The 19,246-nt window shown below is 40.2% G+C and overlaps 1 protein-coding gene across 1 annotated transcript in view; it reads right to left on the reverse strand.

Annotated features, from left to right (window-relative positions):
* Positions 1–19,246, reverse strand: part of MRPS5 (mitochondrial ribosomal protein S5) — a 1,175,798-nt gene that overhangs the window by 1,120,757 nt on the left and 35,795 nt on the right. Inside the window, exon 5 of the mRNA XM_064446598.1 lies at positions 18,798–18,832. Within this exon, the coding sequence (XP_064302668.1) occupies positions 18,798–18,832 (35 nt within the window). The remainder of the gene's footprint in view (positions 1–18,797; positions 18,833–19,246) is intronic.

Here is a 19,246-nt window from a genome sequence, read left to right on the forward strand (position 1 = left end):
CACAACCACCACCAGGGAGGCAGGTAGCCTTATGGTTAGCATTCTGGAAATCTAAATTTGTTTCTGCCTCTGCTACAGACTCCCCTGTGTGACTACAGACAAGTCACTGGTTTATAGTCTCCCACTTTAAATGGTCTAATATATCATCTAGGATCATTTGTCCATCTAGCTCCTGTTCTAGTTTCCTTGGTTTTGTTTATTTAAATACAGACATATATTTTATATATAGCTTATATATGGTATAATATATAAACTATATATAAAATATAAAAATATAATATATAGTATATATACATAGAAAATAACATACTGGGTATTGCTTGAGTGTGTTAATATCTGTGTCTCAGAATTACCAGGCAAAAGATACAAATTACTTCATGATTCATTTCTCCTCTTCCCCTTAAATGCATCAGGATCTACTTTCTTGAAGCCTCAATATGATTTCCATAAATTATAATAACAGCTAAATAAAACATGCATTGTTAATACATTAATTAAGCAGTGCTCTCCCCTTTACCCTATATGTAATTCTTCAGTAAGCTAGTTTGGTTGTAGCGCTATACATCTGAAAGTAGATTAGTATAAAATACTTGGTCATGGCATAAACATTCGTACCGAAATTCACAAAAAAAAGAAATTTCCACTGACATCACTAGGCATAGATTGGGAACGAGTGCTTCTGAAAAATTCCACCTTGCTGTCATTAAAATAAAGATGCTGTTAAATTAAGGTGCACATATACCCTAGAGAGCACTTTGAAGAAGTATCACCTTTGCTAATTGCTTATTCCAAGCCATTTTTCTTTCTGCAATCTTATTGCTTACAAGAACAATCTAAAAAAACCAAGCCCCCTAAGACGAAAGTGCCTGTGGAAATAGGCTACTTACAGAAAATGCAAAATAATGATGAAAGAAAGGAGAGTGAAGTAGAATGATCTCCTCAAGAGCATCAAGAGCATACTGTTTTTGCTTTGCACATACTTTTGTCTTCCACTGCCAATCTGAATAAGTACTTGTACAAAAAAAAGAGTTGGCATGCATATTGTCAAAAATAAAGGGTGTGATGTTTGTAGAATCTATTCTACAAAGAAATTATTCTTTTCCCTTCCCAGAAGGTGGCAATAAAGACACACGCAATGAGCTTTTCCAGAAGCCTTCCTGAAACTGCACTTGTCAGTTGTTTCTGAGCAGCTCTGAAGGAAAATGTACTCAGTCACCCATCACAATCAGTGCTATTACATCTCTCCTGAAACGCTGTGAAGGCCTTTCAAGCTTGGTAATGTGCGCAGGCAGCCATGACTGCTGCAACAACAGTGTCCTTAGATTCTCCCCGCCACAGCCCCGTGCTTCCTTACATCAAAGAAAGCAGTGCTCTTCTGGAGTGTGCTCAGCAATGCTTCCCTTCCGTCTTGGAAATAAAGCACACAGCTGAAACCCTATCGTTAACCTGCACCATAATTAATTAATACAATATGCCACTTTTAAAACAGCATGACCTCTGAAAAGTGGCTGAAACTAAGACACAATTACCCCTATTTACTAGATTGCCACTCAAGCCAGATTTAAAGGCACTTTTTAAAATTTGAAGTGAGACGCATGCTCAACCTTAATCACGGTGTCCCTCAGACTGACTGTCTCCCTGCATTCCATTATCCAGTGGTGATAATGCAAATTCAGCTTTGTTTTGACAGCTGGGAAAAACCAGCATCTCTCAAATATAAAATGAAACCACCTCAAACATTTATTGGGAGGAGAAATAGCAAGCAACAGTTTCAAAGATGGAGTTTAAAGTGTGGAAATAGGCTACAGTCAAGAGACAGGCTGCTAAAGGTTACTGTGATTTCAAGTACATATCAGCTGTTGCAGTCTGTCAGAAAAAGGTAAAATCCCAACACTTCCCTATAAGCTTTGTTCTTGAAAAAGCAGAATGAATGACAGGCCAAACTGATTGCCCTTGGAAAGTCCTTCTTTCTAGCAATCACATTCTAGTCATGATTTTTAGGGACCTGCCACCTCTAGGCCACACTCTTGGCACTTTTACTGCTGTTATCCCAGGAGAGCGTCTGCACAGGCTGATCCCCTCATGGCATAAGGTCCTCTGCTCCCAATACTTCTCTAAGGTACAAGGTGAGACAAGATAAAACAAGAGCAGTGTGCAATGCTGAAAGAAAAGCACTTCCATGCAAGTGAGCCTAGAGAGGCTCAGGGATATAGCTAAAAGGCTTGGGAAGCCAGCCACCCAAAAGAATTGAGGAATAAACTTGTAAACAAAAATCAAGCCCATGTTAGCTAGCTCATGCCCCTGTCAGCCTCCTCTGTGAAAAGCACCAAGGGCAGAGCAGAATTTTACCACAGTAACAGAACATCTCCCAGTTCTATCTTAAAAATCAGAAATTGCACGAGCTGGCTGGAGGACAGAACTAGTATTGCTGACAAGTGATAAGGGTGTCATATGGCTTCCCTAAAAGTGTGGAAATGGTGGGCAGTGGCAAGGGCAGTGCTTCAGGAAAAGGCAAATTAGTCTGTCTTCTGCTATGATTACTAAGATATGACCTTCTGAAGAACAGCTGACTCCTGAATTTGTCAGTCCATACTGATGTTTAGTATGTGTTAGGGTGAGCTGAATTCAGTAGCCCAGCAGATGTGGCTGCCATAGCTCCATGTTCCCAGGTCCCACAAGTAGCAAGGTGTTAAAGGATATCAGGAGTGGACACCACCTCCCACAGGTCCGGACACAGGACTTTGACCCGCCTGGCCACTGGAGCCCAGCCCAGCCAGGCTGAGGGTTGTGGCTGCAGGTTCGAAAAGTAGCAAAGCCAACTATGTATCCCAGAGACACACATGCAGGATGCTGACATGTCCAGTTACAGTATGTCACAGACAAGGCATTGCCTAAAACAGCACATACATATAGGACTTGCATAAAACCTAAGTATAGACAGCCACATCTCCTTCCTCCTCGACTGGTAGAGATGGAAGTTGACTAGTGCAGGCCCACACACCCCATTCTATAGATTCACAAGCACATGCACGTTGCGGATCCCCCAGGTACCAGCATGGGCCCCCTGTCCATCTGACAGCAATGCCCAGGCCCTCTTACCTGCTTCATGGATCTTCTACTTGCCAGCTAGTCCAGCCTGGTCCTCAGTAGAAAACACAGCACTCACACACTCATCTCAAAGGCACTGCACAGTCACAGGTCCCTGTGAATACGAACAACTGGCCCTCTGCTTGCCTGACCCTGTGCCCAGACCTCAGGCTTTCTACTCAATGGCTAGGCCAGCTTGAAGTTTGCTAGTAAATTACACCTGCCAAACAAACATCGGATTTGGGGCAGATACAGACCCTTACCTCCCTGCTGCCTCCACAGCAGCTGGTACCAGACAGACAGGCTTTGACCTGCAGTCCTGTCCCAAGTGCCAGCACCGAGCCTCTGACTTGCTTCACTCACCCATGTCACTCCCAGTAGCTGATTTTCAGTGGCTGGTGGCAAAGACCCTCACCTGCTCCAGTAGCTTGCACTGAGACCCCACTCTCTCTAGCTGATGACACCACAAGTCAGGGGGGGCCATACCCCCAGTTTGATTACAGTTGCTGGCACCAGTTTCACTCCCACTGGTCCCCTCATGTCGCTGGCACTCTGGGCTCAAATTCTGTAGGATGCTCCCTAGATCCCAAGAACTATGGCCCCTCCAAATACTGATGCTAGGACCCTCACTTTTTCCAGTAGCTGACACCAGAGGCCACAGGGCATCCACATCACCAGTCAGATTCCAGCTGCTGGCCCAGTGTCCACTCAACACCAGTCCTCCCAAGAAGTCATTGCACTTAGTCCCTGCAGACTTCACACACACACACACACACCACAAAGAGATAAGACAGTGATAATTATGAAAGGATTTAATAAGAAGACAGACTGTGGTGATCAGGCACAGGGCTCAGGTAAGTGCAGGGACTGGCCCCAGCTTAAATGCAGCCAGCTCCTTTTACACTCCTTTCTGCCTATTCCTCCTTCGTTCTTCCCCAGACCCTTCCAACGCACATTCCTTCACCAGTTTGCATAGTTCTGGCAACACCTCTCCAACATTGTGGACCCTCAGGTTTGCATCATTATCAGCTGCAAAGTATTGGTTTGCCTGCAGCTTTTTGATAGCCTACCAATGAGTGTGACCAACAAGGTTTGTTTCTTTTCTTTGCCCCCATTATGCTTGTCTATCAGGTTTGTGTCTCCGTGTATTTTGCTTACAGCTTTCCCCTTTCCTTAGTATCCCACTGGACCTCTATCAGATAATCTTAATGAAATAAACACTCTCACATTCCACATACCCTTAGCAATTAGTGTGGCTGACTAGGTTTGGTTCTCATAACCACCTGCCTTATAGTTTGTCAGTCACGTTTGTGTCTCTGTATGTTCTCTTCTACAGCTTCTCCCTTATTCCCTTTTTACATTGGAAAGGTCCTTAACCATGCACCCTTAAAGGAGGAGATACTCTCCATCCATGTACCCATAAAGAAAGCTGGGAATGCAATCCCAGCGGGCACAGACATAAACACACTTATACAACACATATATGCATATATACACAGCAAGTCCTACAGATCAACACAAACAGAAATGAACAGCACTCACACAAACAGCACTAACAGCCTCATTCCATTTCTCTCTCCCCCCGATCAGGACGAAGGTCCATTAGTGGGAAAGATATATACTCTAGTTGCTGGCACTTAGACCCCCCTCCATAAGCATAAATGCACAGAGTAAACAAGAGCCCCTGGCCCAAGAAAATGGTTAGAAATTGAGTTTAATAAGAAGTCAGGAGAGACTGTACTGATCAGACACAGGTCATGGCATGACAAGCATACTGACCAGCCCTGCTTACATGTAAGGCTATCTTATCTATCCCTTATCCCTCTATTTTCCCACTTATTCCTTCCCAGATCACCTAGATCTCTCCCTTGCTCTCCCTTTGTTTCCTGCCCTAGACATCCCATAAGTCTTGTGTAATACTGAAATGCTCTTCCCCTGCATTCCATAATGTGTCCCTTACCCGTTGGCAGTAAGCCCCCCTCAGACTGTGGGGTGCTCTGGAGAGCCTCATCTTGACAGACATCAGCCCTGGGCCATGGGGCCGACGATACCCCATACAGCCCCAGAAGGAGCCAAACAGGGTGCCTTTTTCTCCGAGTCTGTAATTTTGGTTGCCTCGCCTGCCTCTGTGCCCCTCTGGTCTGTGCAGATGAGCCACTGATGCGGTTACGGCTCTCCTGTGATGGTCCTGGGAGGAGTGCCGGCAGGGTGTTAGTCGGGTTCCTATACCTGCTATGCCTCCGCGCTCCTTTGTGTGTCAGCAGACAGGCCTTTTAGCACATACCTTAACAGTCAGTACTCTCTCCATCTTGGCCATCGGTAGAATGAATAAAGTACTTCTCTCTCAAAGAATTTGATTCAGTAGCTATAACCTCTGAGAAGCAGGAAGATTAGAACCAGCCATCCTGTTCACAGTGCATCTGTCCCCCAAGGACATGGCAAGTGATGAAACAGCAATACAGAAAATAATCTGGACTCCTACCCCTGTTGTGCTTTAACCCCAGTTGGCAACTAAGCACTACATAGCTGCTCGCTCACTTCCCCCTCACCTTGGGGGGATGGGGGAGAGAATCAGAAGGGCAAAAGTAAGAAAACTTGTTGGTTGAGACGAGAACAGTTTAATAATTGAAATAAAATAAAATAAAATAATAGTAGTAACAAGTTGTGATGAAAAGAAAAACAACAAAAGAGAGAGAGAGAGAGGATCAAAACCAAGGAAAAAGAAGTGATGCAACTGCTCACCACCTGCTGACCAACACCCAGCCTGTCCCTGAGCAGTGATCACTGCTCACTGGCCAACTCCCCCCAGCTTATATACTGAACATGATGTCATATGGTATGGAATATCCCTTTGGCCAGTTTGGATCAGCTGTCTTGGCTGTGCCCTGTCCCAGCTTCTTGTGCACCTCCTCCCTGGCAGAGTATGGGAAGCCGAAAAGCCCTTGACTTAGCATAAATGCTGCTTATCAACAACTAAAACATCAGTGTTATCACATTATTCTCATGCTAAATCCAAACCACAGCACTATACCAGCTACTAGGAAGAAAATTAACTCTATCCCAGCCGAAACCAGGACAACCCCTCACTCAGCAAAACTGATGAAAGTTTTTGACCAGGTACTCGAAGTGTTTTTCATGTGGGCTGATTCATCACAGCTCTGGGATAAACCCCAAGTGGAGTTCTCATCCAAATTAGTAATGAGCTCTATCTGCAGAGAAACTATTGACTAAACTATTTTTAGTGTTGATAGTTTTCACATGCGTGAAACTCTTGTTTTATAACTCACTAGGAAAAATAATATAGCTCAAATGCCCTACTGACACAGCATGTGTCTAAACGTGGCTTCATACTACAGCTCACATCTGAGTACAAATTCTTTAGATTAACCCACGATAACACATGCTCAAAGCCACACTACTTCTGAAATGGCTTTGTTTCCTTTTCAAGGGATGATCCATAATCATCACCAATTATAATTCAGTTTAAAGCTTCTGAATGTTCCAAATGCCAATTATTTTATCCACACAGGCTGACAGTTAAAAGAGATAAAAAGATTGAATTATTTAATCAGTAGAACCAGTTGAAGGTAGCATCCCTAAACTTTGCTTTAAAGGCAGGCCAAAACTCTTGAGAACCCTAAGAATATCAGAAATACATTCCAATGTACAGCTCTGACCCCTCATTCTTTCCCATGACAAGCTGCTTCAGGTGCTATCTTAAAAACCGACTGAAATTTTCATTGTCAAACTCAAGACACTGTCAGTATCATCCAGGGAACAGAAAACTTCCCTGTAGATCTAAAAGCAAAATCCAGAGCTCCAACAGTCCAAAAGTACTTCTGAGTCAACATCTCATTTGAAGTAAATTATTACTCAGAGAGTATCCTGTAACCATATAATTATTCAGTCAAGGATGTCAAACACTGGATCTCAGACACTGTAATTTTATGCAGCATTTCCTTTTCACAAGCCTTTTTTATTGCAGCCTTTGCAAAAACAATAGCTAGGAAAACAATTTCCAATGACTTATTACAGGAAATGAAGGTTTCAGACTGCATATTAGGGAATATTCTTTTTGTCATAAGCAGCAAGTCTACCAAGATTAATTCCGTGGTCTTAAAACAAACACGTACTCGTTTTTTTTGTTACTTCATGGAAAGATGAAACTATGGCCTTATATTCTATTAGCAACCCGCTGCTGCACTTAGACAATTTATTTTTGTTAAGTGGATGCAAAACAAATGACAAAATGAGTGATACAGTTATAACTCTCTTCTGCGTTAATATTCCCTCCAGATAACTCTCTACAGTTGCATGCACTTTTGTGACAATACATTTAGAAGGACTTAAGACAAGGACCTTCATATCATTTTGACCCAACAACCTTTGTTTTTCTGACTTTACCCCTGCCACGTGCCAGCATAAAGCTACTGTTTCTAAGATAAGTCAATTCTCTGTGGCTTGGTGACACTCTTTCCTAGTGTCACTGTCCCTGAACAGTCCCAGAACAGAATGAGAGTCACCATACAACCAACTGACTCTACTGTCCCACTGATATTTGCCAAGGGCTGGATTCAGATTATTAAATAAGTACAGGTGACATTCAACTGCAAGAAAATAGACCTTGAAACTCCTGCTAATCTTTTCCAGCTAGGAATAGTGACTGTTCACTCTACTCCTGCTCAGATTTTGGCTAAGACACAGCTTAGGCTAAGGCCTGACGTATGCTGGCAGCAGCTCCATTAGGTCGAAGTGAGGGCAACATGATGGCAAACACAATAGCCAAGGGGGGGCTAAAGGTCATTATGCAGCCACTGCCACCTGCAGCTTGCCATCCCCAGCAGCCATCATCCTTGCATACCGATTGTCTGTCAGCTTCTTCAGAATCCCCTAACTCATGGCAATGGTACAGACCAAATTTCCAAGCTGGATGGTATAGATTTGTCAGCTTACCCAAAAATATTTTGAAGTCCAACAGCAGCCAGACTGCTGAGACTTTCGTGTTTCCCAGTGTGCTACAGGGGATGCCCATGCCATTGCAGAGGAGGAACGATGAGCACTCTTACTGTTGCTTTGGCAACTATTTTGCTCACAGGTACACGAGTTCCAAGTTGCAAGTTACGAATTACAGGACTTTTGCGTTAGAAACCTCATTAAATATATTATGAACCAGTGAATTCATGTGTTCATATTAGTCAGTACAAAGGGATTTGAGTGCTTGTTTGATATGTGTGTGTGTTTTCCTTGCTAGTAAGCTCACAAAATAAAGTCTAATTTACACAGTACGTTGCCTTGCAAGTTTGAGCAATCCAAATGGGCAGCATATGGGTAGCACAAACTGCATCAGATGCAAGTTGTGCAGACCCTGATCAGAAAACTGCTTTTTTCCAACTGCTCTCTTCAGCCTTGCTTCTCCAAAGCGCCACGCAACAGTTGAGGTAAATGCTGCATCCAAACAGGTCTCAGACAATCAAAACAAGCGTGCTTGAATCCAGCTGAATGTCTGAATAAAACAGTGGAAGAACAAGCAAATGACCAAACTCACTTGTCAGAAACCACCAGCTTTAAGAAATTACAGGTTTTGCATGAAGTCGTGACACATCAGGACTCGAATATGAACGGAGAGAGAAAAGCGTAGAACTGGGCTTCATTTACTGCACACTACCTTGATTATAAGACAAAAGTATTTCTTCTCAGAGGCCTTCTGCAGGGTTCATCGCTAACTCAATTCCTGGGAAAATGCGTATGCTTTTCAGAATATCCACTGAATTACCCACTCAATGCAATTTACTTGGACTGATTCTATCTAAGGAAGATCGAGTTAGTTATTTTTACTATGCAAGTGTTAAAAAAAGATCTCTTTTGTCCTCTTCTATTGTCTCCCTTCCCACGCTCTTAGAAAGTGAAACCAACAAACAAAAACCACGCAAACACCCAAAATAAAAAGGTCCAAATACAGTTTTACCTATAAAATCAGAAAGAATGATATATAACCCTGAACTAAAATAGCAACATAAAATGATTTTGTATTTCAGGGACCAAAACGGATAATACCAACATCCCAGTACCCAGCTCATGACATACGAAGCTCTGTATATAAACCAAAGCACCAGTGTATTTATATCTGCAGAAAGCAGCTTTAAGGATAGTATCAGTGTCTTTATGTTGCTGCCTTTTGCACCCTTTCTCTGTACAAACTGAGTGTATTGCCTGACCTGCACTTCTTTAGCAAGTCTATACCTTTCTGTAATTTAACATTCAAACAGAATTCAATCTTTCTTTTGTTTAAAAATGGAAGTACCATATCCTAACCATCTAGCTGAAAAAGGGAACTGTTCTGCCACTGGAAAGATTGCACTGACCCAGCTACAAGGGGCCACGCTTGCACAAAATTCTTCAAGCAAAGTTCTCTTTATTAGAAACAAAAAAGCATGAACATAGTAGTGAGTAATCAAAATGCAGAATTTTCACACCTGGCAGAGGACAACTTCTGTGTTGGACAACAAAACCCAGAGATCTACCTTTTGCAAAGGGCATAATTTATAACTTCATTTTCTCCCTTACCAAGCTCCTCTTCATGAAAGAGATTCAAAGCCTCGTGTTATGTGCTTTCAGACCTTACTGATTACTAGGTCTTACTTTCTAATATTGATTGCACTACAAGAAAAATACTATCATAACACATGACATCATGTAGGCTACTTCTTTTTACTATGTAACTATGTTGATTTTGGAGAGAAACGAAAAATCCATCTGAGGATGGATGATACACCAAATGAAGCCTTCCAGTTAATAAGAATGGCGTATATCAACAACTGTAAATTTTCATTACCACTATTATTACATTATGTTAAATGACAGTAAATACTGCCACTAGTTTTATTCACAGAAATTCTTCTTATGCATAATATATGAGCAAAACAGGAAATGTGCCTTCAGGTTGGCAGGGAAGAAAGAAACAGTCCAAGTAGCACAAGTCACCTACTCCAAGTAACGCAATTGTCTATAAGAAAGACAGAAACAAAACCAATACACAGTCCCTGCTGCTGTCCCTTAACACTTACTCAAGTTAGCTTTTTCTCTGTGACAACTTTAGCCGCTCTAGTTTACATGAAAATCTGATCTTGTCTGTACTGTATTCTACAAGCAGGGAAAAATCAAGTTAGCTTTTCTGTTTCTACACTATAAGAAAACTCTTCAATAAGCAATTTCTCTTACAGCAAGGGAGCACAGCCTTTTTAGTAGCAAAATCACACCAGAAAGTGGCTTTTGTATCTTTGTTCATAAGAGAGTCCTTTAAAAATGGCTTTCAGTTTCCTGCTGCAAAGTATAATTTCCCAGCAAACATTATTTTAATCTCCTGTACTGTTGCGAAATAAAAATTATGGAAAAGACATAAAAATAGCATCATGTATGCCATCTATTTAAATTAAGAATGCTAAAGAAGATCTGTTTATTTCAAAACTCATACCTGTTATCAGAAAATTATAGGACTTAATTACCATGAGCTAACTGCTTGCTTTGAATTTAGAAGTTTTTTTGCTGCTGCTGCTATTTTTCTGCAAAAAAACCGCTCCTCTCTCTGAGTTCACATTTGCGGCAATCTCATTTAACACTAGAGCCCCAGCCTGCTTCTAAAAGCTTTTTTATTTTTCAGATATAATAAAGCATTGAAACACATTTCTATAGCACATGGAAGCACTGCACAGCAACTCACTTTGTTGTTTAATCTAATGAATTTGACTGTAAATAATTATGCCAGCACAAAACGGCCAACTTTAGTAAATTCCTACTGTGGTATCCAAACTGACAGTCAGTTGTGACATGTCACAGAAACAAAATAACAGCCACTTTTCTGCAATGTGTCCTTTCAATTAACTGAAAGCACTGCCAACTGCAGGGCTCATTAAGTAAAATCACTTCCTTTATGAGCGGTGCCCATGCAACTCAACTATTACAAGTTGCCTTCCAACACAGACACAGCTGAAGGCTAAGTGGTCCAAATGGTCTTTGCTACATCAGAGTCAAAGCCCAGAGAGCCCAGTCCACTCCAACAACTCATTTACTTAAAGAACTTTAACAAATTGTGTGGGTTTTCCAAAACCCACCTCAACAATCTACTGTGTGTAGAGCTACTGCTGATCTAAGAGTTTTTTAGTTTAAAACTTTTTTGGTTAAAAAAAAAGAGAAGGCTTTCTGATATTTTAGCATCTCAAGTGAAACTGGACACGTGTGGTTTTAAACGTAGGAATAACATGTTTTGCATGTTAAAATAAGAATGCATAAAATGTGAGCACTTACACATGATCAGATGATCACCAGCTTTTTTCCCAATAATACTATCCTTTAAAAGCTGTTTTGGAGAAGTCTAGACATACGCACACTAGCATATGCAATAAGGTATGGAAGCATGCAACGTACTTATTATTGCAATAAACCACCTGTGACATTAAGTGCAAGTTTGCTACTCATTTTATTTTCTACCTCTCTAGGCACCAATGACAAATCTGACAAGAATATATTAGAGATACTTGAGAGAACAAAAACTCTTGATACCAAACTCATTTGTAGAGGTTTATATTCATGTCTGTTTAGATACACAAAACATATAGAGCATTAAATATGAACTGCCAGTGAAGGTCAGATCCTTTCATAAATGTTATCTTAAGATTTAGACTGAGTACACTCATTAATGGAAAAGATATCCTTCATTAACTTTCATTTCATTTGTTCTTGTGCATACCAGTATCACCTCACACATTCTGTTGAGGACTCTGGAAAGTAAAAATTGATCTTAAATAGCAATTTAGTTTTAAAATAAATATTTATCATATCCAGAGAACAACATAGCTTTGTCAAGATAACAGAAGGGACTCTACAAATACTCATCTTACTCTAAGGTCTAAGTGCTGGAATACTAAAAAAAAGAAAAAGAGATGAGAACTTAATTCAGGAAAAAAATGACTCAGGCAGCAAGGCAAAGAAAGGTCTATAAAAAAGTTTAAAGATGTTAGGCAAAAAAAACTGAAAAAGAAACTATTTTTCATTTGCAAGGATGTTATCGCCACTGGAGCAGCAGATACTGGAAAGTGATTTTGCTCAACATCTTCATACCATCGAGTAGCGGAAACATCTGAGACAATGCCTGCATAATGCTGTTTCAGGGCAAACAGACTATAAGAAAGAAACATGAGCTCAGTAATGGAGGGATTCGCTACATTTTGGGGGAGAGGGGACTCTAGAAATGAGGAGAAGTAAGGAAATATATTTTTAACTCAGGTAGGACATTTGGTAGAGTCCTTTGGAAGTTCTAACAGGGCAGCATTGCCCTCAAATGCATCTAAAACAGAAAAAGAACAGTTCATCTGCTCCGGGTATATATATCCACATACATACATATATATATATATCCGCATACATATATATATATATATGGACTAGATTACAGACTAGTCCCAGCTGCTACTAGGGAGGAAAGCACTCCTGTTCCCTCCCATCACATATACTAAGAATAGTACAGATCTACTTTCACCTCATTGTAGGGTCAGATGAAAACCTGGGAGCCGAGTGCATATCTTTGAAGGTAAATCTGCCCTAACCTTAATAATTAAATTACTTATGAAGTAAGAAAAAACTGGAGTGCACAAAGATGTCCTACAGATTAAATGAAATGCACCTGAAAAGTCTTAAAGAATCATAGGAAAATGTCTTAGAAGGTTACCGATTTTGTCTCCCCACCCTCTCTTGACAGATTTATGCAACTTGTTTTTAAAAATCTCCAGTGACAGACATCCCATATACTCCCAGACAATCCATTCTAGTATTCAACTTTTCCATTTGCAACTCATTCTTCTCTAAATTTCTAAATTTCCCTCACTCATTACTTTAATTCGTTGCTTCTTATCCTTACTACAGCAGACACATAAACTAGCTTATTCCTTTCCCGTTCGGATTTTTAAAAATCTATAAACCAACTCATGACTTTTAATTACCCAGTCTGACATCATTGTTTCCCATGTCTCGGAAGATACTCAAAACCACTGCAACAAGCAAGGATTTTAATACACAGGATTAATCTAGAAATCATTCAAGCTGCTGGGTGGATTCCCAACTGACGGTCATCACAGCACAACGCAGGAAGATAATCAAGGACAAAGAAACCCAGAAGCTCATTTATCAGGACAGGAAAGAACCTTGAGAGGCTCTTTTGGAGTAGAGCTGTCAGTCAACTCAACTTCTGACTTGCCCGATTATTCTTTTAACTTTCAGAGTTTCTCTTTAAAGAAATGTTTCTCATATTCCCTCTCTCCCAATTAAATACTTAAAGTAACTTTCCAACAGGCTACACCTGTACACAGTTTAAAAGAACTGAATACTGCTTGCAGTTATATTAACTTTGTTCTTACTCTTGCACTCAGTACAGACTATTTATTAGTTACTCAAGACCATTTAGCAGGTATTTAATTTTAATTCTGGCAACTAGGTAATTCTACCTACTCTGGCCACATATTTTTCAATTAAGACGATGGATAGGCTCCTGTAACACAAAAATTCTCAAGTGTTGGTGAAAGTAATTTCTGCATAAAACATTTCTTCATGGAAAGTACCTGACCAAGGAATGGCAAATCAATTTCAAGAAAAGGCAGTTGACCATCATTCCAAAGACAAGTGACACAAACAGTGACAGGGACTTGAAAGCTAAAAACAAAAGGACAGAAAACTTTGCCTCCATGAGAGATGTGGTTCACAGCTGATATTCAGTGCTTCTGGTTCCACCCTTTATCCTAAGCCTCTAAATAACAATACTCTTACATGGTGCCTTATTAAAGTACTTTATTTATTTCCCTAACTTGAAGCATCTGCTTTTTTCTCAGAAGAAACAGTGACGGAAACTTGATACTCATGTAGCTTTAAGGTCTCTCACACATTGCATCCTATTCTTAAACCTATGCAGCCTTGTGTTGCAATGAACCCTGCAAAACTGGTAGATAAAGGGACTTTATGCTCTATACATTTGATCCTGTTCTGGACTGGGACATGGCCATCTCCTTCCCTCTTTGAATACAACCCCATTTAAAGGGCAACCTTTTCCTTTCTCTCCAAACCACCTAAACACTTGATTTCACAGTGCTTTAGGCAGCAGCTCTGATTTTATTGTCAAGGGACTGTCGCAAAAGGGAGATGTTTGGCCACATTCCAAGAAAAATGCAATCAGACATAAGGTCTGGCAAGAAAATCAATGTTTGGCATTTATAGCTTGTTTAGAAATATGCAGTGCAGAAGACAGTTGCAGTCCCAAAGAGATTAAAATCTGAATATGAGATTTTACTATGACCACAATGCAAAATCCTGAGACAGAATAACTGTTTTCAAATGCATCCTACTAATTAAGAACATGTTACTCCTTGCCAGTTTTGTCAGATCAAGGATTTAAAAAGGATTTGCATGAAGAAAAAACAGTTGTTCCAACAGTATATGGCAGTGCATAGTAGTGGACAGAGAGAGCGTGATCCCTTCCAAAAAGGGCATCACTAGTGAGCTTTGGTAGTGGAACACAAGATAACATGCTGTGAGTGAAACTAAAAAGAAATTCAAACACAGATACTTTGGAACAAATACCTTGTCTGGATTGAAATACAACAGATTATTGGCTAAAAATACAGGCAATGTTTCACAGAGCTCTTTGGTAAGAGAAGCTCTAGTAATGACAAGACTAAAGTGATGAACCATCACCTCTACCCATTTAAAATTGCATAACAACTCAATGGAGAGTCACTTTATTTTGTAGTGATAAAAGGGTGTCAACATTGATATTAAGCAAAAAGACCTGATGCGCATCTATCAGAGAATGTGTACTGACTCAGGTTAATACCTTGGCTCTCAGATTGTGAATAGAAATGAAAGAAGTCTCTTTTTAAAAGCAGCAGTTAGACTAGTATAGTTTTTCAATAATAAATCAGTTAAATATTAATTGCAAATGAAAGTTCTGATGACAATCCTGAAAGGAACATGAATCTAATAAGCAATTTAATCTGTAGGTAAGTAAATAACATGAGAGTGTTCTTAAGTGACAAATTTACACAATTGGTCATAGCCAACACAGGTTCATGACATGAAAGTCCTATTTAACTAACTTGATTTCCTTTTATGACAAGGTCACCTGTCTAGTTGACCAAGGGAAGCCAGCAGATGTGGGGTTTTCAGATTTTAGCAACGCTTTTGATATCGTCTCTCACAGTATCCTGCTGGACAAAATATCCAGCATACAGCTAGACATGTCCATACTATATTGGGTGAACAACTGGATGACAGGTCGGGCTCAAAGAGTTATAGTGACTGGGGTTACCTCAGGCTGGTGGCCACTCACCAGTGGGGTTCCCCAGGGCTCAATTTTAGGGCCAGCGCTCTTTAATATTTTTATAAGTGATCTGGATGCAGGAGTCAAATGTACATTAAGTAAGTTTGCCAATGACACTCAATTAGGACGAACCCCAGACTCCCTTAAGGAGAGAGAGGCCTTACGAGAGAACGGGATAGACTAGAGAGCTGGGCAATCATCAATCATATGAAATGTAACAAAAGCAAGTGACATGGTAATCCTGGTTATACATATAAATTGAGGAATAAGACGCTGGATACCAGCCCCACAGAAAGAGATCTTGGGATTTGGGTTGACGGCAAGCTGAAAGTGAGTCAACAGTGTCCCCTGGCAGCCAAAGGGCCAAATGTGTCCTGGGCTGCATGAAACACAGCATAGCTAGTCAAGGGAGGTGATTGTCCCACTCTGCACTGGTGGAGTACTGTGTGCAGTTTTGGGCACCTCAGTTACAAGCAAGACATCAAACTATTAAAGAGTGCCCAGAGGAGGATGGCCAAGATGGTGAAAGGTCTTGAGGGCAAGACTTATGAAGAGCAGCTGAGGTCACTTGGTTTGTTCAGCTTGGATAAGAGAAGGCTGAGGGGTGTCCTCATTGGAGCCTACAACTTTCAAGGGGGGCAGCAGATAGGGAGGTGCTGATCTTCTCTCTCTGGTGACCAGCGATAGGACACGAGGAAGTGGAATGAAGATGTGTCAGGGGAAGTTCAGATTGGACATTAGGAAAAGGTTCTTCACTCAGAGGGTGGTCAGCCACTGGAACAGGTTCCCCACAGAAGTGGTCACAGCTGCAAGCCTGTGAGAGTTCAAGAAGTGTGTGGGCAATGCTCTTAGTCATAGTTTTAGGTAGTCCTGCGAGGAGCAGGGGGTTAGACTCAATGATCCTTATGGGTCCCTTCCAACTCAAGATATCCTATGATTCTCATTACTTTATACACAAAGCTACAGGGTTGATTTATGCACCATATATTTGTATAACAAGGTTTAATCAAAGCACAATCCAAATTTTGACAAAAAGTCCTTAGGAATTCATTTGGCCTGTGATAGTTCAGTGGCCATTACTGGAGGCTCAGATTCTTCCACTCTGGTGCCCAATTATGCAAAGGAAGTCAGCTTACAGCAGCTGTTTCCAGAATGGCAGTGCTGTCTCACAACTGCCTCTGCAGAATGCTCCGCAAGGATGCCTTCCTCCACCCTGCAGCTGACCTGAAGAGACAGAGGCACAGTTTCCTGCTCTGTGGGGCTCCCCAGGCTAGTGAGGTGGGCTTCTGGGCACAAGGAGCTGAACATGGCTCTAAGATCTCACCCCACCAAAAAGTGCTGCAGGAAACACTGAATTTCTCTCAGCCCCTTCTCCTTCACCAGTAAGATCAAAACTTAGGAACAAGAAAGACTTGGCCAAATCGTATCTTATCTGAGGGCTTTCTGATGCCCCCAGCTGGAAGTAGTTTTTTTCCACACTGTACATGTTTCTAATGGATCAATCATTTTAGGAACTATTAAGTCCTTTTAGCACATTTATTTATATAATACCTAGTAATTTTGATACTTCAGTTATCTGAAAACCAAACTTCTGGACACAGATAGTGAGACTTGTGGTAGCAGTGGCCAAGTAGTTTCCAACTCTAAAATTAGAATGCAAGTAGAAGAGAAGGGAACATGCAAGGCTAGAAAGCCAACAACTGCTCTCACTTCCAGAGCTGCTCCCTTTCTAGATGCTATGCATCACCTGATTCTGAACTGGGACCAAATGAGTTACAAGAAATCAATTTATTCCTGAAGTCATTATTCCCCCCAACAAAGTTTATACTAGTTCTATGGTTTCCATAGCAACTAATGTATTTGAAATGAAAGAAAAACTAATAAGACAAATGGGAAGCATAAAATATCTTGCGATAGTGTGGGTGTATGTAGCACTAACTGTTAACGGTCTGCTGTGGAATGAATTGCAAATTGCCTTCTTCAGTAATGGCTTTTCCATAGAGAAGTAACATGGGTCCACATATCTGCATTACTAACGCTTTGCATTTCACAAGTAAAAAGATACAATAATATTTATCTTATTTGCAATAAGTATCTTCTCTGACCACATTCTGAGTTGTGTTTCTGTTGAAATCATTAAGAATTTGGGTCACTACAGTACTGGTAGTGCTAAGGACCTTACCCTTTAGCTTGAAGTTTTGCTGTCAGGCAGCAAATATCTTGAGCGACAACAATTTAGTAGTCAGCTAATATCACTTCCCACCAATCAAGGCACTGCATACAACCATTTACACATTGGAAAGCTACTGTATGTTTAAAAAAAGGTGACAATGTCATGAAATGTAAGAGATTAATTATTTTTAAGTCTCTGTAGCTTCTCAACTTACCACAACAAAATTATTCTAAGGTGATTCAATGATTTTATTAAATACCTAGGTCAGATATGCTGTTATGTAAAACATTCCACACTTCCATAAAAAAAGCCCTAGTCAGCCAGGGTCAGAGTTCAAGAGTATAGAGAATAATTCAATGAAGTCCAATCAGGAGTAAGTTTGGGAAAAAAGCACGTGGGAGTCAACCTTATTACGTGCAAATAAAGATAGCAGGATTTACAGCATATATTAGATCTTATTTACTAAAACCCATAGACAAGGAAAATACCAGAAACAGACATCTTTTGTCAGTTACTACTTTTGATTGATAGATATTTTTCAAGTGAGATGATGCAATACAACCTGTTTAGAAATGAGGGTGGAAACAAGACTTGCATTAGTCTTGTCATAACCATCATCCTTACCATGTCGATAAGCACAAAGTGTGTATATAAAACTATGAATGGGAAATTCTGACAGAGTATTTTTCCAGAAGATACAGATATCATAGGTTAAGACATCTAGGACAAGTGAATATTCTACTACTTGAGCAGCACACAAAATGAGATCTTCATCCCACTCACTCTCTGCCCTGAGCTGCCCCTCCCCAGCTTCAATTAATTATTTATTTTACAAGCAGAATTATACAACTTCCTACTTGTAGTTTTGCCTGAGAAATAACGCTAGCACTTTACTACGTTTCTTATTATGGTTGTACATAAACTATTAAAGCTTTATTTGGAGGCATTCGCCATTCCAGAGTTGTCAAAGCTGCCTTTGGATTAGGTATTATTTACTCAATAGCGAGGATAAGGCCACAATGGAAAGAATGACAGATTATGTCATGCAGTTGAAACAGAATACCAGACTAATTCCTACTGCTATAAGATTGACTTAGCAAAGACTGGTTAAATAATTGCAAGCTCAATAAAAAATTCTGGTAATTATTTAAAGTCTTTGAAAAGATTTGTAATACTTACCTCAATGACTCTTGTTTCAAAATCTTCAAAAGTTTCTGTTGGGAGAAAAATGGGGTATTACATTTCCTTGTTTTATTTACCTATCAGCACAGCTCCCTGCAGGTGGTATAATTTAAAAAGGACACAACTTTTAGGTAACTGTAATTTATAAATTAATCTCAGCAGTAAGTAGAAAAGGTAAGAATAATTTGAACAAAAATATCTTAAGTGAGGTTTACTAGTTACTTCCTTTTTAAGAGACCTCAAATATGTTTTTATACTTGACTCTATTCATTCGATCTCTTTTAGAATAAGGTCAGTGAAGAAACAGCATGTAGCTCTCATTTATAAAGCACAGGTTTTTTTCATTTCTTTAGTTAAATCCATGTATGTGAAGAAAACTAACTTAAAGAAAAGCTAGCTAAAATAACTTCCCAGAAAGTGTAATACTACTCCCATTATAATTACAA

This window comes from Phalacrocorax carbo, chromosome 3 (assembly GCF_963921805.1).
Source record: "Phalacrocorax carbo chromosome 3, bPhaCar2.1, whole genome shotgun sequence".
Lineage (NCBI taxonomy): Eukaryota > Metazoa > Chordata > Aves > Suliformes > Phalacrocoracidae > Phalacrocorax > Phalacrocorax carbo.